Source organism: Mytilus galloprovincialis, chromosome 3, assembly GCF_965363235.1.
Source record: "Mytilus galloprovincialis chromosome 3, xbMytGall1.hap1.1, whole genome shotgun sequence".
Classification (NCBI taxonomy): domain Eukaryota; kingdom Metazoa; phylum Mollusca; class Bivalvia; order Mytilida; family Mytilidae; genus Mytilus; species Mytilus galloprovincialis.
In genome coordinates, this window is record NC_134840.1 from 59,571,294 (window position 1) to 59,596,387 (window position 25,094).

The 25,094-nt window shown below is 31.4% G+C and overlaps 1 protein-coding gene across 1 annotated transcript; it reads left to right on the forward strand.

The window, feature by feature from the left end:
* Window positions 1–345: 345 nt before the first annotated feature.
* LOC143068481 (uncharacterized) lies at window positions 346–24,953 on the forward strand. The gene is made up of 12 exons (XM_076242576.1): window positions 346–429; window positions 4,976–5,381; window positions 6,374–6,518; window positions 10,598–10,697; window positions 10,917–11,036; window positions 11,613–11,669; window positions 13,217–13,384; window positions 18,182–18,479; window positions 19,397–20,990; window positions 21,453–22,206; window positions 22,832–22,987; window positions 23,464–24,953. Exons 2-12 carry the CDS (start codon window positions 5,021–5,023, stop codon window positions 23,644–23,646), a joined length of 3,936 nt encoding a protein of 1,311 aa, XP_076098691.1. The 5' UTR covers window positions 346–429; window positions 4,976–5,020; the 3' UTR covers window positions 23,647–24,953.
* Window positions 24,954–25,094: the final 141 nt, after the last annotated feature.

The window sequence follows — 25,094 nt, forward strand, 5'->3', positions numbered from 1 at the left end:
CTTTATGTACCGATTTTTTAACTTATGACAAGGACGTATAACCAGAGACATATAATACAATATTATAATATGTCTCTCAGTGGTATACCTAACATACGTCCTTGCTCAAGTTATAACCAGTTGGTGTGGCTCAGTTTTCACGGCTATTTAGTATTTTTCAGACCTGTTGTAGGTATTTTAGACGGGTTTTGTTTAGCAGTTTCATTCCTCTAGACTTATAATTTCAAGACCGATTGTTGCTTGTTGATGCGTAGGCTAAATTCTATAACTTTAAATTCATCTATATCTTTATATCAATGAGGAAAGCACATCTTGAAACAGTCCCCAGGTTTTTGCCCGGAAGTAATTTTTTTCTCCATTCATGCGCACATCTAGTTGACTTGACAATGTTGACAGTGAGAAGGGGCTCATTTTCAAGCATAATTTCTAGTAATACATAAACTTAACATTTTGTTACAATATAACACAAATAGATAATAGTATTCCCTCCAAAAATATGTTAATTCAAAGTGGTATAATATGTATGTCACTCTGCTGTTGATCATTTCAGGTGAAAATAAAACTAAAAATCATCAGATAATAAATATGAATAATTTCTGAAGTTGTCCCAGCACCACTATGCAGTATGATCATTCAAATAAGAGCGTCTGAAGTGTCTTTTAATAAATACATAGACATTCTGATATGCTAACACAGTATAAATTTGTTCACATTATCGTGACATTTTAATGCATAAAGTTATTTGTCATGAGGGTGCCACCAATCTGTATCCTTTGCACCCAATACACTTTTGCACCCTACACGTTTGCATGGAATGTTCGTTCGTACCCTTCACATTCGCACCCAATTTTAAAGCAAATTCTTATTGAATAATTAGAAGACTAAGAAAATCATGACTTGTTTTAAATTGCTTTGATGTAAATACTGCATGTATTAAGATCTTTTAAGCTTGGTATGAGTAAAAAATTAAAGATTTTTTAAAAATGAAAAAAAACAGATAATTGTTTTTCACAGCTTGGAAACAATGAATCAAAAAATTATAGAAATACTCTAACCAAATAAGATTAGAATGGAAATAGGGAATGTGTCAAAGAGACAACAACCTGACCACAGAACAGACAACAACAGAAGGTTACCAATAGGTCTTCAATGCAGCAAGAAATTGTCGCACCTGCTGGAGGCGTCCTTCAGCTGGTCCCTAAACAAATATATATAATAGTTCAGTGATAATGGATGTCATACTCAACTCCAAATTATACATGATAAAACATGATTAAAATGTATTAAACACAACAACAAAAATTGGTGTCAGAATCTCCGACTTTATTTTGAAACAATGAAATAAAGTTATAGCAATACACTTAACAAAACATGATTAAGATTTATTCAACACAACAAAAAGAAAACGATGACAGAATCTCACTGTACTTAGAAACTGATTATTTTTATTTTTTTCAACAATACAATATCCAAAACATGATTAAGATTTATTCAACACAAAAAAAAACGTCTTACTTTGTTTTGAGACAATGACAACAAATTATACCTATAGAAATTTATTTTCCAAAACTTGTTACAAAGTCATTAATCATGAAACCAATAAAAAATTGGATACGAACGAGTAGGATGCGAAAGTGAAAGGTGGGAACATGGTTGGACGCGAACATGAATGGGGGCGAACGGACCCGGTTTCTTCCCATTCATTCCTCATTTATGTAGCATTTCAATAATTATACTGATCCATTAATCATGTTTATAATGTTACAGAAGCAAAATCAAAATATTGATCTAATTAAGGATTATTGCCAGGCTTTGTCAAAGTCAAAAAGGCAAGACTTAGTTATGCTATTCCTCGAGGCTTTAGAAAAGTCAGCATCATCAATGTTTAATACACCTTATCACTAATCCCGGCTGACCCCAGAATATTTCCTGCTTGAACTATTGACAGCAAGCAACAATCACTTTTTAATTGTGGCGTCAGATATTTTGTATTATGACGTCAAAATTTTACAGGAACCTGTGTGACCTTCAGTAATGGCGGACAAATAGCAATAAGGTGTATCGGTGATTAGGTCAGTTTACGGGAACCATTAGTGGTATATCAATGATATTTGGTATGTAGTTGTGTAAGCATTGACACACATATCACTTTCTTTTAGATTATTGGTCCCTACTCTCTCAGTTGTGGTTTATTTACTTTGTTTAGTTTAAATATGAGTTCGTTTGTGATCAGGTCATTTTAAGGGGATGCACTAGTGGTACATGTGGCCATGATGTAGGTCAATGATATTTCATATGCAAATGTATAAGCACTGGCACATCTCATTTCTGTTGAGATTATATTACTGTGTCCCATAAGTCAATGTCTATTGAAAATAGATATTCTGAAACCCTAAGTACAATGGTATTAAGACAATATAGGTAGCGCTGATTTAGACCTCACTTGCATTCTTTAAGGCTTTAAATTGAAAATGTTTGTTTTCCCTAACCCTATATATGCAGAAAATAGCTGCCTTCTGAAAATCTTTTATTAAGATTAATTGATAGATTTTCATCCCCGCACCTCTGAAATCGTCTTGCCCAATTTTTTTATTTTGAAAAATTTACGATTTTGGATTTTGTTCATTTCTATCACCGGTAACTGTCGAAAATTTCTTTTCATTAAAAACTTCCTGTTTCAAATTTTGGTTTTTGTATTTCTTTGAGTAATTTAAAATGAGCAAGTTGATATATTCTGCTGCTCTATGATGACAACATCATCTACCGAGAATCGAGATTGATTACACGAAAAGGGCATGAAATATCCGGGTTACGAATAACACGTGTCCAAGAACACACATCACGGTATGTCACAAATTTCTGCAAATTTCGAAAGCCATGGATTTTTTTTTTTATTTAAACAATGATTTTGTGTCAGGCAATTAGGACTGTGAATGATATCCAAAACAAAAAAATGGTGGACCACATTGGTACAAAAACATGACTGGATTAAAGAAATTGACACGATTTTGTTCAATTTATGACCGTATATGGAGTTCAAAAAGTTGGCAAACATTCACGTTGTGTTAATATATAGCAAGCATGATTTATCCATGGCTGTCGTTTTTTGTTGACAAACAGCAAACACCCTCTGTCCGAATACCCTCAAAAGAGTCATTAAACAAATGAGTTTTCATTTTATCAAGTACTCCAAATACTTGTGTTGCATATCAATGCATTTGCTTCATTTTAATGCAACTACAAACCATCCATTAGAAAGCAAAATAAATTTAGTTTAGGTAGTCCAACCGAAGAGCATTTCTCCAAATTTTTTGCTGTATACTGAAAATAGGTTTGTAAAGCCGCAATTACATGTAGAACAGTGGTTTCCAATCAGAGATATATGTATTTAAGAATTTGAAAAATTATGTTTGATTCATTATACATGTATATATATGTGATATAAGCTTTTTATTACACTTGCATATATGAGGAACACGTCACAAGAGCGTTTCATATATAATAAAAAATAAAATCCTCCCCTCCGACCCTTTTTTTTCAAAAATTTGGATGAAAATCTACTAATAAAATTTAGTTGGTTTTATGTGAATTTTTTTTTATCAGATAGTATGAAGACTTAAAAAACCTCTGACACTTTAATTTCTCTCTGCCGAAAAAAAAGAAAATACCTACCTACTACCCATGGTTTCTACCCTTGGGTACAGTTTGGGCAAACCAAAACATTTTTAAGTGTGGCCTTACTGGTATAATTCTAATTTTCATCTCTTCTTGACAAAAGTTGCATATGTTTTTTTGTGTTGTTTGGTGGTAGTCTGATAGATGGTTAATTATAATTTTTTCCTTGAATTAAACCATGGAAGTAATATTTAGATATTACTTCCATGATTAAACCAAGCACATTTTATGCAAAAAGAAATGTACACAGTGCATATTTAATTAGTGTTTGATGTTCAAAATTCATGTATTTTTCAAATAATTCACCAGATCTTGTGTGACAGGATGTGACAGGATTCACTGCTCTGTTATGATAATGGAGGGATGAATAAATGAACATGTTAACTTACAGTTTAAAGTCTTAAAAAATTATTTCTGATTGATTAATTGGTGTTTAACCCTACTTTCAACACTATTGTGCTATTACGTGGTGGTCTGTTTTTATTGCTAGACCAAGCTGGAGTACTTGAGAGAACTACCCACCTTTGGTAGGAAAACTGGCAATTAAGTCAATTAAGATTGATTGTATTTGAGTACACAGGCCCAATGATGGATTCAGAATCACAAACTTTATTTAGAAAGAAAATGTATGATTGTAATGTGGCTTAGTTTGACATGCTAGGTTTCAAAGTAATACAAATCATGAATGTAATAGTTTTCAGAATGATATTTTTTTATTTTCATCCTTATCTATTAAATTGTTTATAATTTGAAGTGACTCTCTTATTTCATGAACATTGATTGTAAGCAGTTGCTTGCTGAACAGATGTTAAGTTACAAAAAAATACATATAAATCATTTAAATAGATTTTTGATAGACAATTAAAAACCAATAAAAAAAGCATTTGTCCTACTAGCCTTTATACTTTGTTGGTTAGAGGAAGGTATCTTTTTATAAATAGAGTATAATTAGAATTAGTTATAAATAGTAACAAGTAATTACAAATACCATATATGTATTACTAAAATGGTACATTAATGATCAATTGTGGAAAAAGTATGGAATTGGTTTCCTATAGATAATATAAAATCAATACTGAACAAAAAGACATATAACATCCATTATAAATAATTATAGGCGATAATAGCCATTAATGAAAGGAAAGGAAATGGTGTTCTAAAAATATATTAAACAAAATTTACAAACTGATACATCATGAAGTATTTAATGTTAAGGTATTGGACGTGAAAATTCACATTATTAACCTGTACTCTAAAAAAGTTTTTTTTTTTAAACAATGTATCTTTTTGTTTTTTTTAGGTCGTGAATGCTTAAATGGAGTTTACATTGTAAGAAGTTAACACAATGAATGATGATGCTTTTGACGCATTACGTCTGCCCTGTCACTTACCAACATGGCATGTCATACGAGATGGATTGGAAAACTTGAAAAACTGTGTTCAGGATCCAACATGCAGTTTACGAGAATGGGCCACAAAGCATCAGGAAATCGTCAATCTTTGTAAAGAAGAATCAGAATCTTCATCTAGAATACATTTTAAAAGTTGTGTTTTCTATGGTTTAGTGGAGTTTTTACAGAAGACAGCATCTCAGGTTGAGAAGCGAACATTTCTGCGTTCTACATTCCCAGCTATAGTTGATTTTGCGTTAGAACTTCCAAATGTTGTTCCTCTGAGTGGTGTACTGTATAGTAGACAACAAATAGGTAAATATTCCATTTTTAACCGGATTTTTGTGACAAAAATGTCGGTTATTGATTTGGGGATGTACGGCGGGTGGGCGGGCGGCAATCAAATGTTGTCCATGCATTAACTCATGAATCGTTCAACCAAAGCTTTTAAAATTTAAATATGTTGTTACTGACAACTAAATGAAGGTCAAGTTCAATAATGGCGATTTTGACTTATACTGTTCAGGAGTTATGGGTCTTGAAAGATTGAAAAATGGAGTTTCCAGTCGTGTCCGTGCATTTACGCATGAACTGTTCTACCAAAGCTTCCCAAATTTTAATATATTGTTACTGATGACAAAATGGAGGTCAAGTTCAATAATGACTATTTTGACTTTTACCGTTCAGGAGTTATGGTTCTTGAAAGATTGAAAAATGGTGTTTCCAGTCGTGTCCGTGCATTTTCTCATAAACCATTCAACCAAAGCTTTTGAAATTTTTATATGTTGTTACTGATGACAAAATAGAGGTCAAGTTCAATAATGACGATTTTGACTTTTACCGTTCAGGAGTTGTGGTTCTTGAAAGATCGTAAAATGGCGTTTCCATTCACGTTGTTGCATTTACTAATGAACCATTCAATCTAAGCTTTTCAAATTTTTTAGTTGATACTGACTACAAAATGGAGGTCAAATTTGATATTGACGATTTTCACTTTCAGCATTCATCAGTTATGGTTCTTGTGATATTGCCTGGACACAAATAAATGTTAATAAATCCGGTTTGCTGTCGTTGTGACAGCCTCTTGTTATTATTTTAAGACGGAAATAATTATACATATAATATTTGAAAATGTTAATAAAAGTTGCGATTTATCATCATTAATTGATATTCACCAAAGGAATTGAATCTTATGTATATTCTCATACAGCTTTCCTACGAAACCTAAGATTCACACCATACTATTGCCTCATGATCATAGAATTTATCTAAATCATTAATACTCATTTAACATCGTCTATTTTCAGGTAGTGAAACTGTACTTAATAAGCAGTGCATTGCCAGTATACTAGCCAGTGGATTTCTATGCTTATTTCCAAGACAGTGTAGAGGCCCTAGGAGAAAGCTGAAAGATATAAACTTTACCAATTTTTTCAAGTATCTTCCAGAATTGTATGTTTTTCAAGTAGTAATTGTTACTTTTGATCTAAGTTCACAAGTATTTCATCTTCTTTATTTGTTGATGATGTTCTGAAGGAAAAAAGATAAGTACTGGGTTGATTGGCTATAGGTAGAATACAGACCTAATTAAAAAGACTGATATTACATGTTTCCATGATGCAATTATAAGCAATATTGAGATAAAACTTGGCATTACCTATGTTAGTAGAATTTATTTTTTATACGCCCGTCTTTTAGATGGGACTTATGGTATACCGTTGTCCGTCCGTCCGTCATCCACACTTGGGACAATAACTCAAAAACACTTTCACCAATTTCCACGAAACTTAAGTGAATTGTTTATATCTATTGACGTAAGCTCCCTTTCGTTTTTTTTTAATTTCAGATTTTAAGTTTTGGATTTATGGGGCTTTATTCATATAAAAGGGGGGATTTTCAACACTTCGGACAATAACTCAAAAAGGCTTTCACCAATGTCCATGAAACTTTGGTGAATTGTTTATATCTATTGATGTAAGCTCCCTTTCAATTTTTATAAATTTCAGATGTTAAGTTGTGGATTAATGGGGCTTTATTCATAAAACTAGAGGCTCTAAAGAGCCTGTGTCGCTCACCTTGGTCTATGTGAATATTAAACAATGGACACAGATGGATTCATGACAAAATTGTGTTTTGGTGATGGTGATGTGTTTGTAGATCTTACTTTATTAAACATTCTTGCTGCTTATAATTATCTCTATCTATAACAGTACTTTCTGTGGAAAATGTTATTGAAAATCTTCAAATTTTAAGAAAATTGTTAAAAATTGACTATGAAGGGCAATAACTCCTTAGGGGGTCAATTGACTATTTTGCTCATACTGACTTATTTTTAGTTCTTACTTTGCTGTACATTATTGCTGTTCACAGTTTATCTCTATCTATAATAATATTCAAGATAATAACAAAAAAACAGCAAAATTTCCTCAAAATTACCAATTCAGGGGCAGCAACCCAACAACCGATTATCCGATTCATCTGAAAATTCCAGGGCAGATAGATCGTGACCATTTTGGTCATGTTGACTTATTTGTAGTTCTTACTTTGCTGAACATTATTGCTGTTTACAGTTTATCTCTATCTATAATAATATTCAAGATAATACCCAAAACAGCAAAATTTCCTTAAAATTACCATTTCAGGGGCAGCAACCCAACAACGGAATGTCCGATTCATCTGAAAATTTCAGGGCAGATAGATCTTGACCTGATGAACAATATTACCCCAGTCAGATTTGCTCTAAATGCTTTGGTTTTTGAGTTATAAGCCAAAAACTGCATTTTACCCCTATGTTCTATTTTTAGCCATGGCGGCCATCTTGGTTGGTTTGGCGGGGCACCGAACACATTTTTAAAACTAGATACCCCAATGATGATTGTGGCCAAGTTTGGTTAAATTTGGCCCAGTAGTTTCAGAGGAGAAGATTTTTGTAAAAGTTAACGCAGGACGACGACGGACGACGACGACGGACGACGACGACGGACGACGACGACGGACGCCGGACGCCAAGTGATGAGAAAAGCTCACTTGGCCTTTCGGCCAGGTGAGCTAAAAAGGGGTATTTTTAACACTTCGGACAATAACTCAAAAAGGCTTTCACCAATGTCCATGAAACTTTGGTGAATTGTTTATATCTATTGATGTAAGCTCCCTTTCAATTTTTATAAATTTCAGATTTTAAGTTTTGGATTTATGGGGCTTTATTCATAAAAAAAGGGGGATTTTTAACACTTCGGACAATAACTCAAAAAGGCTTTCACTAATGTCCATGAAACTTTGGTGAATTGTTTATATCTATTGATGTAACAAATAATACTTAATAAAATCTGATGAAAACATAAAATTTGTAAAATCTTTAGTTCAATTTAAAACATAAAATTTGTAAAATCTTTAGTTCAATTTAAAACATTAAATTTCTTGTAAAAAATAGGTTCCATGAATGTCATACGTTTGTACTATTATTGAATGGTTGCAAGGATGAAAGCACATTAGCAGTCCCTGAGATACTAACTGTTCCCTGAGGCATATATCATTTTATGATAACATTTTTACTATCTAAGCTATGGATAAAAATCAAATACTGTTTTTTGCATATAGGATGATTTACTCTTGTTAAAATTGGTTGCAATTGAAATCACAAATGATACCTTAGCATTGCAGCTTTTTTTATAGAGTTCGGTTTCGGTGGAAGGGTTGAGTGCAATAAAAAATGTTATAAAACATAACTAGTCTACAATAGCACATAATAAGTGAACAAGTGACAACATGAAAATCCTAACATGTGACCAAATATTCCTTAAATGTTAAAGGGTGTCATTTTATGAAAAAAATAAGCAAATCAAGTCTCCTAAACATTTATCAATATGATCATCTTGTGAATATTCTAAACAATAAAAAGGTAATAAACATTATCCACCATATTAAGCACCATTTGAACAACTTTTGCATACATCTTTGTATAATTTAGTATGGATTCCTTACTGTGTTCAACAGAATCTAACTATGAGCAATATACCCCAAGAAAATTACCTTCTTTCAAACTACTATAAAATTTGGAAAGCAGCCATAGAATTACTAAAACCCATAATCATATATCACTTTCCTTATATTGCATTGAAGACTTCTATGTTATATGCCAATGTTAATGATATTTGATTTTTATGCTAAATATTGAAAAGCTGAACTAGGTTTAATCATCAGTGTCTTCTTCACTGTAATCACTGTCCTCATTATCAGAAAAATCCTCATTTTCATTCTCAGAAGAGGCCTCCTCATCATCAATGAAATCTTTATCTTCATCATCAATGAAATCCTTATTTTCATCACCTACTTCCTCATATAGATCATAACTTTCAGTAGAGTCACTTTCACCATCTTCACTTTCCCTGTTATCTTCTTGCTGCTCCTTATTGTCATTGTAGTCTTTTTTTGCCATTTTTATACGCCCGTCGTCAATGAAATCCTTACTTTCATCACCTACTTCCTCATTTAGATCATAACTTTCAGTAGAGTCACTTTCACCATCTTCACTTTCCCTGTTAACTTCTTGCTGTTCCTCATTGTCATTGTAGTCTTTTTTGCCATTTTTATACACCCGTTGTCTTTCTAACAACGGGCGTATCATGGGCTAAAGCCCATCCCTTTATTTACAATGTATTGTTCACAAAAATAATTAAAAATGAAAGTTTTGATATTGTATTTTTAAGTCTTATAAGTTACTTTTAAATGCACTCTATTACATATACAATTTGCAAGGAGTTAATTACAAGAGTTTGAATGTGATATCACTTTCCTTATATTGCATTGAAGACTTCTATGTTATATGCCAATGTTAATGATATTTGATTTTTATGCTAAATATTGAAAAGCTGAACTAGGTTTAATCATCAGTGTCTTCTTCACTGTAATCACTGTCCTCATTATCAGAAAAATCCTCATTTTCATTCTCAGAAGAGGCCTCCTCATCATCAATGAAATCTTTATCTTCATCATCAATGAAATCCTTATTTTCATCACCTACTTCCTCATATAGATCATAACTTTCAGTAGAGTCACTTTCACCATCTTCACTTTCCCTGTTATCTTCTTGCTGCTCCTTATTGTCATTGTAGTCTTTTTTTGCCATTTTTATACGCCCGTCGTCAATGAAATCCTTACTTTCATCACCTACTTCCTCATTTAGATCATAACTTTCAGTAGAGTCACTTTCACCATCTTCACTTTCCCTGTTAACTTCTTGCTGTTCCTCATTGTCATTGTAGTCTTTTTTGCCATTTTTATACACCCGTTGTCTTTCTAACAACGGGCGTATCATGGGCTAAAGCCCATCCCTTTATTTACAATGTATTGTTCACAAAAATAATTAAAAATGAAAGTTTTGATATTGTATTTTTAAGTCTTATAAGTTACTTTTAAATGCACTCTATTACATATACAATTTGCAAGGAGTTAATTACAAGAGTTTGAATGTGATTTGCCTTGCAATGGTAGTAAATGTATATGTATTCGATATTGTAAATTTTTATTTTCAGATCATCCCAGCTAGCAAAGTTGAGATGTGTTTTGAATTACTTTGAGAAGGTAGCTGACAGGAGATTTGAAATTCAGGGCAGTGTTACATTTGTTAGACAGGTAAATAATTATTTCCATTTGTACATGAAGAGAACTTTGTATTTTCAGTATGTGATGATAATATCTTAAAAATGGTTTAATTACTACAATAATGTAATATGTTATAGTAGTTTTTCTTAAGCTAAAGAAATTTGATGATTTGTCAAACTTTGTAATGTTGTCATGTAATGCTCTGCTAAATAAGTTATACTTATGACTATCTTCGACAATTTTATCAAGGTAATTCCATGGGATGAGCTACCTTGTATGGACACATGGTTGAACTGTGATGTAGAGTTATGTCCCCTTATAGTTCATCAGGATGGTGTTATAGAAGATGCTGGGTGTAGTGCAATAGAGGTGAGGACAATTTCATACAGTTTTAGATAAAACAATATTATAGAGATGAATTGAACTGATGTTATATAAAAATGGTAAACAACAGTTCATGTAATTTTGAAGTATATTCAATATATTACCACCAAGAGAGATTCTTTCAAATTTGGTGTTGGTTCAAACAAGTCCACAAAATACATGTACTACATAGAAAACCAAATACAAACCCTGACAAAAAAAATAAACTGAGGATGAACTCAGGGGCTCTTAAAGCTCCCTTGTGCCAAATGTATTACTAGTTGCTCTGATCTTGCAAGAATAAATCTGAAGTCTCATTCAGTGATGTCACAATGAAGGAAAAGAGGATGGGACTGTAGATTGGGGTCATCTGTGGCATTGATTACAATCAACCACCTTCAACTTTAACTTTAATAATACCACTTGGAACTTTTAATTGAATAGCAGCAACCATTTATCAAAGAAATTATGATAAATGGAATTTCATGAATATTGTATCAACTGTGAGATAGAAACTCCTTATGCATTCTTCATGAATTGTTTTTTTTCTTCTGTACAATAATATATTTTATTATGTGGCAGGTTGACTTTGCAAACCAGTATATTGGTGGAGGAGTATTATCTAAAGGCCGTGTACAGGTAAACCTATCTTTTAATTGTAGTGTTATATTTTACAAACACTATTTCATATTATTAAAAGAGTAGCATGTGTTTAGTATGGACATCATTTTAATTGTAATAATATAACTCAATATGAAGACAGACAAGGTTCAAATCCATTACTGTTGCATGTAATAGAAACAATCTAGTTATGCATATAAAAGATAAGAGCAATTACTAAAGATATTGGACATTACAAGTTAATACAACTGACCACACCAACCACTAATATCTGTCTCTTTAAAAAAAAAAATAGAGGAACAAGACAGTCAAGTATATATGCACAAACTATGGTGGTACTAAATTAGTTAAAAATGATCACTCAGACACTAGCTTTCACCATTGTCTACCTAGACCATAAGTCATAAAAGTTTAAAAGAAAATAAAAACACTAAAAATCTCCACAGTCAAGCTATAAATAGGATGACCCCTAACTTGAATATGGAAACAATGATGGCATATAGTTTAATAAGTAGAGTGTATGTTTGCTTTTCTTTTCAAGGTCTTTGACATGAGTACCACCTTTAATCAATATTTCTATTATAAATTTTGCTTTTATGTGAACTGTTTGTAAAAGCAACAATTTTTATTCTGACAGAAAATGAAGATATTTTTAGTTTTTGCTAATTTGTAAAAATTTGTGAGCTTTAGTCATTTGTACTTTATAAGATATAGATAAGATATTTTTATTTTCCAAATTAAAGGGCCCATTAAGAGCATAACATTAGTTACAACATGACATAAACATTACAGAGTGATTAAAGAAACATAAAATAATAATTCAAATGCATGAGGAAAGAATCAGTGGTCAAGGGGAGATAATTTTGATATCTTTTAGAGTATTTAAGTTAACTAATTTTCTGATTTTCTAAGTTGCAGGCCTTTATCAAGGTATGCACATAAAATAGATAAAAATCTGCTATCTTCATTAATCATGATCCATGAAAAAAGATCTTTTCTGTTTGAATTATCTAAACTGAGGTATTTTTTGATATAATCAGTCACATCTCTTCTGAGGTTATTGTAAAGAGGGCATTCCAGAAGAAAGTGCATTTCATTTTCAATACAATTTGAATTACAATATAAACATAACTTCTCATGTCGAGGTAATATTTCATATTTACCACATACATTGGTAATTCGTTCATGTCTGCCAGTTTCTATTCTTAAACAGTGATTGCTGAGTCTGTATTTTGTTAACAAATGTTTTTGTGGGTACTTTAAATCTAAATAATTTTCGTAGTCAAATGACCTTTCAAATGAAAAATAAGTCTCCAATTTGCCTTGATTCTGTAAATAAAAATCTCGCATTTTCTCCCAATCATTTTGAAAATTTAATTTGAGCTGTTTTTCTCAGTAAATTTTTATTTAAATTTATTTTTGCCTAAATTTTTACATATATATTTAGGTCAATACCCAATTTTTCACTGTAGAAAATGATATTAGAGAGCCATGAATTATATGTACTTTATAGGAATATTTTTATTATACATTTTGTTTTTATGTGAACTGTTTGTACATTTTAGGAAGAAATACGGTTTTCTGTTTGTCCTGAGTTGTTAACTTCAATGCTATTTATGGAAGTTATGGAGGACAATGAAGCCATTATTTTACAAGGTTATGAACAGTTTTCAAGGACAAGTGGATATGCTAGTAGTTTAGAATATGAAGGAGATTTTACAGAGGCAACAATGGTAATTACTTGTTAAGTACTTGAATGCTTTATATACTGTTGTAAAATTTGTTTTTGTGGCTGACTGGAGAAAATCAGTTGATTTATAACATGTTAATTCAGTCATCACAACTATTTTGACACATGACAAATCAAAAGCATATATATACAGATTAATTTGATTTTTGTGGTTTTACAGAATCTCAACAGTATATGAACAATAGTGTGCCGCAGTTATGATTATATTATATAATGATATGATATAAGTGATTTGAATTGCTTGGGAAATACATTATTAACATTTACTCATCCATGAAGTTCTGGAAGGTATTATATAGCAATTAATTAAGTCTGCTGCAGGGGTGACCACACCAGGCAAAGTGAGCGACTTTGTCGCTCTAGGTCTCCCCTCTTCGCTCTAAAGAAGCTCCAGGGAGAAGTTTATGTCGCCCTCGATTTTCAGTAAAATTCCCCAATGTCGCCTCTTGATTTTTGAGAAATTCTCGATCCAAAAGTAAGCGACTGATAAGTATTGAAATTCAAAACATATTTTCCCCGAATTCAGAACCGATTTCTTCGCCATAGTATACTCCCACATAAAAATTGCTTGCCCAGGTGTACTATAAGCAATAAACAAGAAAAATCTCGATTTTGTTTTGTTTATTGTCCGCCATCCTTGTTATTGAAAATTGTAGATGGCGCCCTTTTATCTTTTCAACTTTCATCATTTACCTAATCCATATTGATTTACACTATTAATTTTGATTTTCTTATATTTACTGACAAAATGTGATGCTCCATAAAAAATTTCAGATTTCTTTTCAAAAACGGAATATTATCAACTGGTATCCACTTGTATTTTATTACGTTCAAAGTTTGTACACTGCCGGGAACCAGCACAATGATTATAAACTACAAAATACAGTCGGTTTTTATTTGTTCAGGATTTGGTTTTACAGACTGCTACATGTGCTTTGTTTCAGCTAAAGGTCCTTTAAATAGTATTTTAATGACTATTTGCTCATTAATTTGATAAGGAACGGCACTATTTACTTGCAAAGTCGTATTTTAGGAAAATATAAAGTACAAATTTTTTATGCAGATCGCACCATATTTGTTTTTGATTTACAAGTACCTATTCAATTCTGGTTATGAAAAATAACTTTTACTATGTTTATTCTTTTTGTGATTTAGTCATATTGAAACACACTAGTGTTTTTAAATCAACGAAATACATTTCCAACGGCAATTTGATTTTGGAAATGGGCATTTTCCGTGATAATACTGCAAACAATTGCAGATGATTTGAAATAACAGAGTTTTACTTTACGTTTTCAACACATGACAAACAGTTTTCTTTCTGAATTCCTATTAAATATTATTTTAAGAACAAATATATTTTTTAATCTTAACCTTAGCAATGAAAGACAGTGAAACCGTACTTTGACTTTTAATTGATTATTATTTTTGTTTTAAAAGGTTCTTGGACTTGGTTTAATTTTAAAATCTTTGAAATGCAGCATAATTTGATCCATGTCAAATCTTCAATTCATTCAGACTTACCAGAACAACCATAGCTCTTATGCCATTAACTTATGGTCCTTATGTCATGATATTTTTTGACAATTTGCATATGTACACAAGTAAATAAAAAAAAAATTCAGACTACATGCATGGCAAGACAAGGACTCACTACCCTAGCAATTGTCAGGCAAAAATTATTAGAAAAATAACAAAAAGGTCTAGATTCTTAGAAAATTTTATTCTTAAAAAGTATAAATGCGATCTGTCGATTTTCCCAGAAGTCTCCCTGTTGGGTCTTCACTTCTCCCTGTTTGATTTGTACATGTACAGGACTGACTGCTCTGTGAACATAAATGAAAACCGCTAGCCATGATAAAAAGTCTGCTCAAATTTGGCTATAAAAGCTTTCAATTAATTGCATGACAGGTGGGTTTTTTTTTAGAACAAACAGTATTTTGTTTAGACTTTATGGTTATATTATTGTTCAGTAAAAAAAAAAACAGGAGTAAATAGTTTATTAATGACAATGACATAATAACATGTCTTTGTTACTAAAGTAGTTAAATAATTACAATGACTTTGTTACTACTGTAGTTAAATAATTACAATGACATTGTTACTTTAGAAGTTAAATAATTACAATGACATTGTTACTATAGAAGTTCAATAATTACAATGACTTTGTTACATTAAAAGTTAAATAATGACAATGAATTTTCTACTATAGTAATAACATAATTTCATTGACTTTCTTACTAAAGAAATTAAATAATTACAATGACAGTTACTATGGTTGATACCTAAATAATTTCAATGACTATGTTGCTATAGAAAATAAGCAATTACAATGCCTATTGTTATAGTAGGTAATTACAATGACTTTGTTGTTAGTATATTTTCCAGCATTGAATGATTGTTTTAACAGATTGCCATTTTGATTGTTTCTTATTTCAGGAATTTTATATGCAAAAGAACCAGACTGCCTTAAATTAATGAAGCATTCCTAAAAACATGATAAATAATAGTGCAAATAAACATTGAATTGAATATGATGTATGCAATAATGCAAACCGCTCAATTTGTAACTGGAGACAATCCAAGTCATAAATACTGCTATGAAATATTCTGAACATCAACAAATAAGGGGACATTTGAAGTAGTAATAAATCTAGACCATTATCCCATTAAACAATTATATAAAGGTAACCAAAAACACTATGAATTTTGGTTGCTAACATGTTTCTCTTGACATTGTCACATAATTGTTTATATCTACTGATTCTTTTTATACGACCGCAAAAATTTTAATTTTTCGTCGTATATTGCTATCACGTTGGCGTCGTCGTCTTGCGTCGTCGTCCGAATACTTTTAGTTTTCGCACTCTAACTTTAGTAAAAGTGAATAGAAATCTATGAAATTTTAACACAAGGTTTATAACCACAAAAGGAAGGATGGGATTGATTTTGGGAGTTTTGGTCCCAAAATTTTAGGAATTAGGGGCCAAAAAGGGCCCAAATAAGCATTTTCTTGGTTTTCGCACTATAACTTTAGTTTGAGTAAATAGAAATCTATGAAATTTTGACACAAGGTTTATGACCACAAAAGAAAGGTTGGGATTGATTTTGGGAGTTTTAGTTCAAACAGTTTAGGAATTAGGGGCCAAAAAAGGGTCCAAATAAGCATTATTCTTGGTTTTCGCACAATAACTTTAGTATAAGTAAATAGAAATCAATGAAATTTAAACACAAGGTTTATGACCACAAAAGGAAGGTTGGGATTGATTTTGTGAGTTGAGGTCTGAACAGTTTAGGAATTAGGGGCCAAAAAGGGGCCCAAGTAAGCATTATTCTTGGTTTTCGCACCATAACTTTAGTATAAGTAAATAGAAATCTTTGAAATTTAAACACAAGGTTTATGACCATAAAAGGAAGGTTGGGTTTGATTTTGGGAGTTTTGGTCCCAACAGGTTTTTAGGAATAAGGGGCCCAAAGGGTCCAAAATTGAACTTTGTTTGATTTCATCAAAAATTGAATAATTGGGGTTCTTTGATATGCCGGATCTAACTGTGTATGTAGATTCTTAATTTTTGGTCCCGTTTTCCAATTGGTCTACATTAAGGTCCAAAGGGTCCAAAATTAAACTTAGTTTGATTTTAACAAAAATTGAATCCTTGGGGTTCTTTGATATGCTGAATCTAAAAATGTACTTAGATTTTTTATCATTGGCCCAGTTTTCAAGTTGGTCCAAATCGGGGTCCAAAATTAAACTTTGTTTGATTTCATCAAAAATTGAATAATTGGGGTTCTTTGATATGCCAAATCTAACTGTGTATGTAGATTCTTAATTTTTAGTCCCGTTTTCAAATTGGTCTACATTAAATACCAAAGGGTCCAAAATTAAACTAAGTTTGATTTTAATAAAAATTGAATTCTTTGGCTTTTTTGATATGCTGAATTTAATCATGTACTTAGATTTTTGATTATGGGCCCAGTTTTCAAGTTGGTTCAAATCAGGATCCAAAATTATTATATTAAGTATTGTGCAATAGCAAGAAATTTTCAATTGCACAGTATTCAGCAATAGCAAGAAATCTTCAATTGCACAGTATTGTGCAATAGCAAAAAATGTTCAATTGCACAGTATTGTGCAATAGCAAGAAATCTTCAATTGCACAGTATTGTGCAATAGCAAATATTTTCAATTGCACAGTATTGGACAATAGCAAGAAATATCTAATTGCACAATATTGTGCAATAGCAAGAAATTTTCAATTGATTGGAGTTATCTTTCTTTGTCCAGAATAGTAGTTGAATCAACTTAAATCATTGTTTTATACAATGCACAATGTATATTCACTTTTACTACCAACTGATAAATTAAAACACTCTTTACCATTCAGTGATAACAAGCACTTTTTGTTACATTTTAATATTTTATGATGTATTTAAATGAGTAGTTATTGTTGCAAACTCCATTAGAAATTTGAATTGAGATCAGTTTTGAAAAAAGGGAAAGGGGGATGTGAAAAAAAAATGGTGGGGGGGGGGGTTAATTTTTCTCATTTCAGATTTCATAAATAAAAAGAAAATTTCTTCAAACATTTTTTTGAGAGGATTAATATTCAACAGCATAGTGATTGCTCAAAGACAAAAAAAATATTTTAAGTTCATTAGACCACATTCATTCTGTGTCCAAAACCTATGCTGTGTCAACTATTTATTAAAATTACTCTTTATATTTATAGTATATACATGGCTCATGTAATTTAAAGAAGTGATTCTATTTTATTTTCAGGTGGATGAACATGGCAATTTAATGACTACTTTATGTGCAATAGATGCTGTTAGATTTAGAAACAATGCTAAGTGTCAATACTCAGAACAGTATTATCTTAGAGACCTTAACAAGGCATTTGTGGGATTCTCAGCTAAAGTAGATAGGGGAACAACTGTATATCCTTGTGAACAGTTGGCTAAGAGAATGTTATCACATGACCGATCAGAAAGTAGGAAGGAGTCAGCAAGTGAAGAGGAATACATGACAGCTGCTGAGGAGGAATTAGAACAACAGGATGAAACCAATACTGGCAATGGTAATAATAAAAGATGTGGCAAAAGAATATAGTATTTTTAGAATGCAATGTACAATGTACTTGTATGAGAAAAGTATATTTTGTTGGTTTGTTAAATTTTAGAATTTTATACAATATATTTGAGGATGAACTAGTTTAATAAATCTTTTTTTATTGCAATAATGAAAAGGTATAGGCAGTGAAAGATAAAAAGATAAAATGATAAAATGCACAAATGAATCTTGATGAACTCTAAGAAAGTAAGCTGGTATATAAAAAAATATACATCTTCTGCCTACCATTTCAATTGAAGTGTATATAAACTTTCAGAATTTATGTCAAAGTGAGGAGATATGGTAAAATTAGCAATGGGACACTTATCCATTGAAGACTAAAAGGATTACAGCTTGAATAGTTTCACATCTCCAACCTATAGTTGTTTACAGTCTGATCCTAGTGTCTCTGGTGGTTAATTGTCTCTCTGGAAATCATGCTAGCCCCTCCATTACTTAAATATTCAACACAAGGCAGACCATGCAGTTGCTTTGTTAATATAGACAGGTTTTCATATAAATCTGATATAATTTTGTGATTTCTGTAAAATAAACATTGATAGTGGTTTCAATGCACCGTACTGGAATATATATGCCACTGAGCAAAAGTTCTATCCATTTGTGAAGTTAGCCCAAAACCATGACATTGGAGTAAAGTGAAATATCATGTGTAAATCTTTTCCTTTATGTTTACTTGTATAACTTTAAATGTTATGATACAAAAAAATAGAGAGTATATTAATTATGGTATTAGGAAATTTAAGGGAGAAATACACTTAAGGAATTTATTCTTAGATGTGATGTCTACAGCAATTTTGTACATCATTTTAATGTTGAATGTTAATGAAATGTATTTTAAAAAACAATAGAATATTTATGTTTCAGTTCCATCATCTTTGTTGAACTATGCAGATGGTTTATTGGTAGAAATAATGTCCTCTGCTTTGTTAGAAGCAGGTTCTGAAATGTCAGGGAAAGGCCAAACACAGCAAGTTCATATAGATACTAAATATTTAGAGGAATCATCATCATCAACTTTGACCAATGAAAAGCCACCACCAGACGATGGCATGGACCATTTAGATGTTGATTTAAAGGATTGGTACTTGCGTCTGAGACGTAGAAGTTCAAATCTAAGTGATGTAGGCTCTAGACGAAGTAGTTGTAGCACTAGATATAGTTCAGATTTCAGTTCAGAATTCGAAGAATATTACGAGAATTTTCAGAAACGTGAACAATTATTAGGGAAGCAACACACAATTAAAGAAGAAACATTTCATCCTTTAGTCGGAGAGTTTGCTGCAAGTTTAGTGTCGTCCATATTGTTTGAGGGTACAACTACTGCTGCCAATGTTTTACAGTCAATGTCCCCTATCATGACTGAATTTCATAACAATGCACCTTTATCTGTGATAAATAAACCTAAAGCAAGAAAACTTTCAGAAGAGGAATCTTCCGAGAACCCTGAAGAGGGTTCTCAAATTTCCATGGTGGCAGCTAGAAAGTTTGCCCATGATTTTATGGATAGAATATTTTGTGATGACTTTTTCAGAGATGAAATAAGACAAGAATTTCATAATTTTTTTTCAGAATCAAACATTCCAGTATCAACTAGTCAAAATATTTCCAGTATTTCTGGTGCTAAGCATCAATCATGTACCGCTGACTTAGAACGAGAAGAAGCAGAAAGGCGCTGCCATGAAATGGCAACAAACATAGTGTATGATGTTATGAGTGAGGCAGTATTGAAATATTTAACTGAGGACGATGATAGATTTGACATGAATGAGGATGACACATTGAACAGATCAGTATCAGAATGTTCTTCATCTCCTTTTGATAGCTATTCCAACCATTCAGAATCTCCTAGTGTTAAACACTTTGGTGATTCAGATTTTTTGCAACCCATAAGTAGTATTCATTTGTATGGAGATGAGTCTGTTGAATTGACAGATGATAATTCTGATTCTACTCTGGGTAGTATTCCATTATTAACAGTTTCTGCAGATAAAGTTAGCAATAGCATTCTTGTGAAAAATAACATAGAAAGAGTTAAAAGTCCAACTATAGATATAAAAGGCAGGAGAAAGCACAATACTGATGGCTTTAGTAATAATCAAAGACCCGCTGAAGTCAAAATTGACCAGTATGTGGGCAAAAATCAAAGAAAAGTTAGCTTTTATGCAAGTTCTCTTTCGAGAGACCTTTTGACAACTGCTTTTGTAGAAGTTCAAAGAAACACAAACGGTGGAAGCTACATTAGACGTAGCAGTGAACCTCTGCAAATGTCAAATAAAGCAGCTAGACAGTTAAAAGATTCAATAAATGGTAGCGATGGACCAAAGAAAAAGATCAGTAGAACGGATGAAGATATTGCCATTTTAAAAGCAGAGATTTGTGAAGATGGTCGTAACTCTGTTGATTTCACCAGAAAGTATCGAAGAGAGTCATGTGGTTTCCATGATGAAACTTTATCTAAGTGAGTGAATATACTTATATGAGAAATTGGTTATACTATTGAATCATGTAGTGATTTTTATATCTTATTTATAAGTTGATTAACAAATATGAGTGAACAAGCCTGCTGGTTCTTGATCCTGACTTGTTTAATTATAGGTCTAATGGAAATATGAATAGTTTGTCCCAAGTTTATTTAGGATTTGCAATTGATGTAAGGTTAAAGGACTTTTGTTTGAATGGAGGCCTATTTTTTTCTTCTTCTTTAAAATGATGAAGTGACTGCACTGTTTTGAACTGTTACTGCTTTCCACTTGAATGAACTTTTTTTTTAAATTGGAATTTGGAAAACTAATAAAATGATGTTTTTTATAAACAAAAAAGTTTCTTTCTGCTAAATTTTTATAATTTTTATTTTTTATATTTCATGAAAGTAGAATTAAATTTGACAGCTTTAAACTTATTGGAATTACTTATCTTGCAGATTTGCTGAGGAGCTAATGAAGACAGAATGTAAAATTCCAGAACTTTACCTATTTGATTCTTCAAACAGAAGTACAAGTGGTTCATCTAGTCATTCATGGCGTAGCAGTATAAGTGGTTTTAAAGATGAGACTTTAGCCAAATTTGAAGAACAGCTACTCTTAGCTCGTAGACCAAAATCAAGGGGAAGTCTAAAAAGAAGGCGATCAGCAAAATCTTCTAAACATTCTAAAAGTAAATCATCAGAGAGACTTACTGAAAAAAGAGGTAGTAAAAGTTCATTGTACAGCCAACAAGGTCAATCAATAGGTAGTGAAACTTCATTGTATTCCTTATGTTCATCCACACCAAGTCCACCCTTGGAAGAGTTATCTAACTTTGCTGAACAATTATCACATAATATAATTGCCGATAGTTTTAAGGTTATGTTTGGTGGAGCAGTGCCAACTTGTCAAACTTCCACTTCTAATAAAAATTATAACGTTGACAGCTACGCTGAAAAAATTGCTGCTGAGATATTGTGCCAAGCTTTTTCTGATTTAAAAGATAATAATGATTGGATACAAAGACATCAAATCCACGAGAAGGAAAGTGAGGTCCAAGGTGAAGATGACTCACATAGCCAATCAGATGAGTATGCTGATGCATTAGATGTTCCATATAGACGACTAGAAGAATTTGCTGATGTACTGGCACTTAATGTATTACAGAGATCTATTAATGTATTTAGACGAGAAAAGGAAAGCACAAAAAGGGTAAGTCTATGATAAGTGACATAAGTAAAACATCTGTAAAGCAGCAAATAAAACCAAAAACACCCATGTAAAGGTTAATTTACAGTCTTTAGTTAAATACAAACATACATATCAATATTGAGAAGACTTGCAATGTGCTCAGTGGTGTGAAAATATAAAAATACAATGACAATAGGTTAATGTGATAACGAACTACAGACTTGATAATGGCATAAACTTTTATTCTTTTAACATGTTTATGTAGTCAATTCTGCATAGATTATACAGAAATTATAAAAAAAAACTGTCATCCATTTATTAATAGTGAAATCACCTTTTTATACGCTGGTTTACGTGACATATTGTTGATATATATCAGATTGATACAGATTTGGTGTAGATGGGATTTTTTTTTTTCAATTTTTTTTTTTACGTCTTATATCATGTATATTGAAATCAACATTTGTTAGTTGAGAAACATGAAGCAACGACAAGAAGATCATGGCAACATTGGCAAGTAAAAGTAATATTGCTATTGATAGTATTATATAAAATAAAATATTCTGAAAATCCAGTGATTGACTAACAATATCTTATTAAAATACTAATAAACAGAAAAAGCCGACCTTGTGAATTTGTTTTGCAGAGAAATATTGGTAGACCTATTGCTACAGGTAATTGGGGTTGTGGAGCATTTGGTGGTGACCCTCAGTTGAAAGCTATGCTTCAGTGGATGGCTGCATCGTATGCTGGAGTACCATATGTCATGTATTATACCTTTCATCACGACAAACTCATCAAGGTATGTTGGGATATATTTAAATTTTGGGGATAATGATTTAGGATTCATTGATATGGAACTGCGTTGTGTAATCATAACTTCTTGAATTGCTATTTGAATGATGGTTATGATTGTAATTTATTTAATTGCAGTTAAAAAAATAAAAACTATTTAGTCCATTTCTTCATTCAAGTGGTGTGTGGAATTATTTTAAAAAGGTGTAGATGTTCGTTTGGCAGGGTTCATTTGACCTTGATTTCATTTTATGAATCAATATGATAATACATGTATAAAGTTTATGTGATACCTTTATCTTTTGCTCTTTCAACATAAATTCAATCATAATCAGTAAAGGAGACAAGATATTTTAGCATGTGCAATCTTGTTAAAGTACTCTACATGATATGACATTAATGATAATACAAAACATTTGGGGTATTTATGTTCATTCAGCCTCTTTCTTCATATGCATTACAATTTTTGAATTCCTTTTGTAGTTACAAGAAACTGTTGATTCCATTTTATCAAGAGGATGGACAGTTTGTAATCTGATGCAGGCTATTAGAAATTACTGTTTAACCACCTACGATATGATGGAACAGTCCAACACAGACCCACCAGATTTATTGAAAGCTTTGTTATTTCAGGACTTTTTTTCCAAAGATGTGTCATATAACTAACACTAAAATTGTGATACAAATTCTTTTTATATTTATACTTCAATGTTTTAAATATTTTTACATGGCTGCAGTAAATAGTAAGCTTTACATATTATTGTCAGTACTTCAGGAAGTTAAATTTACTTCCTGCTTATTCTGTTTAATTAAATTTAATTTAAAAGAGATTTGCATAATGTTCAGTGTCAAATATTTCATACATATTTAGGTCAAACAACTAAATTACCATTATATGATTACATTTGTGTCAAAAATTGACAAAGGAATCATAAGTCTTTAAAACATTCTAAGGCAAAGTGCAATTTTATATATGTAAAGCCATATGCAATGAGTTTGTTATATGTATTTTGTTTATACAATTACTGAATACATGCTCCATAGGTTATTTTTAAAACTGCACAACATTTGTATTTTAACTATGAAAGATAGTGAAATCATAATAATAAGGGATGCATCTGATTGACATCTCTTAATGTTATAATATTTATGTCCAAGAGATGTAGAGATGAAAAAATGCTGAAAAATATTCAAAAATGGTCAATTAAACTCAATTTTTTAAGATATAACATACTGGATATGATCAACAGTTGCATATGGGGGTACATAAACAGACATATTTGTCAGTTGGGACCTTTATTTGAACACTGATGTTTCAAATACACATTTTGACCAACATGCTAGTTTATTATGAATAAAATTTGGTTGTTTAGTAAAACCTGTAACATAATAACATTGTTTATACAAAATTCTCAGAAATGATCCTGAATATGTTTAATTGTCATTTGTTCCATGTTTGCATTGTGTTCTGATTCTTTGTAAATATTTTTCGGGTAAATCTATTTCTGTTTGATGTGATGCTGTTCTAATCTTATTTTAATTGTCTGTTATTTATACTGTATCTTTTCTTTGGTAATCTGTTATGTAATAGGGAAATGTGTGTTAACACCTGAGCAAACATCCAACCTCATATCTTTTGCAAATTATTTGACCTGACAATTAAACCATCCTGATGCAACTTTCTGCCCTATATTTCAATTTCGCTAATAAATGTGTCAGTGAACAAAATCCTCAAAGTCACACATAATGAGTTCATAGTAATTTCATAGTAATTTAAATAATTTAATTACCCCTGATTTCTTTCAGAACTCACCATTTGAACTCATGATATGTAAAGTTAAGGATTTAGTGCTCACATTATTATCGACCTAATTTTTCCTGCTATAACCTATCTTGTAAATAAACTCCTGGGAAATACTGTGTAGCAATGCCATTGGTATCCATGTTTGAATTAAACATAAATCATAATTTAATTACAACTTTTATTTTATATATATACATCACAATTATAATTTGGCCCTTGGGGAAACTACTCAGCTAAAAAATTTAATTTTTTGCTCCATGCCTAAACCAAGAGCCTAGCTATGTGCATACTGAAAGTAGCAAAGTATAGA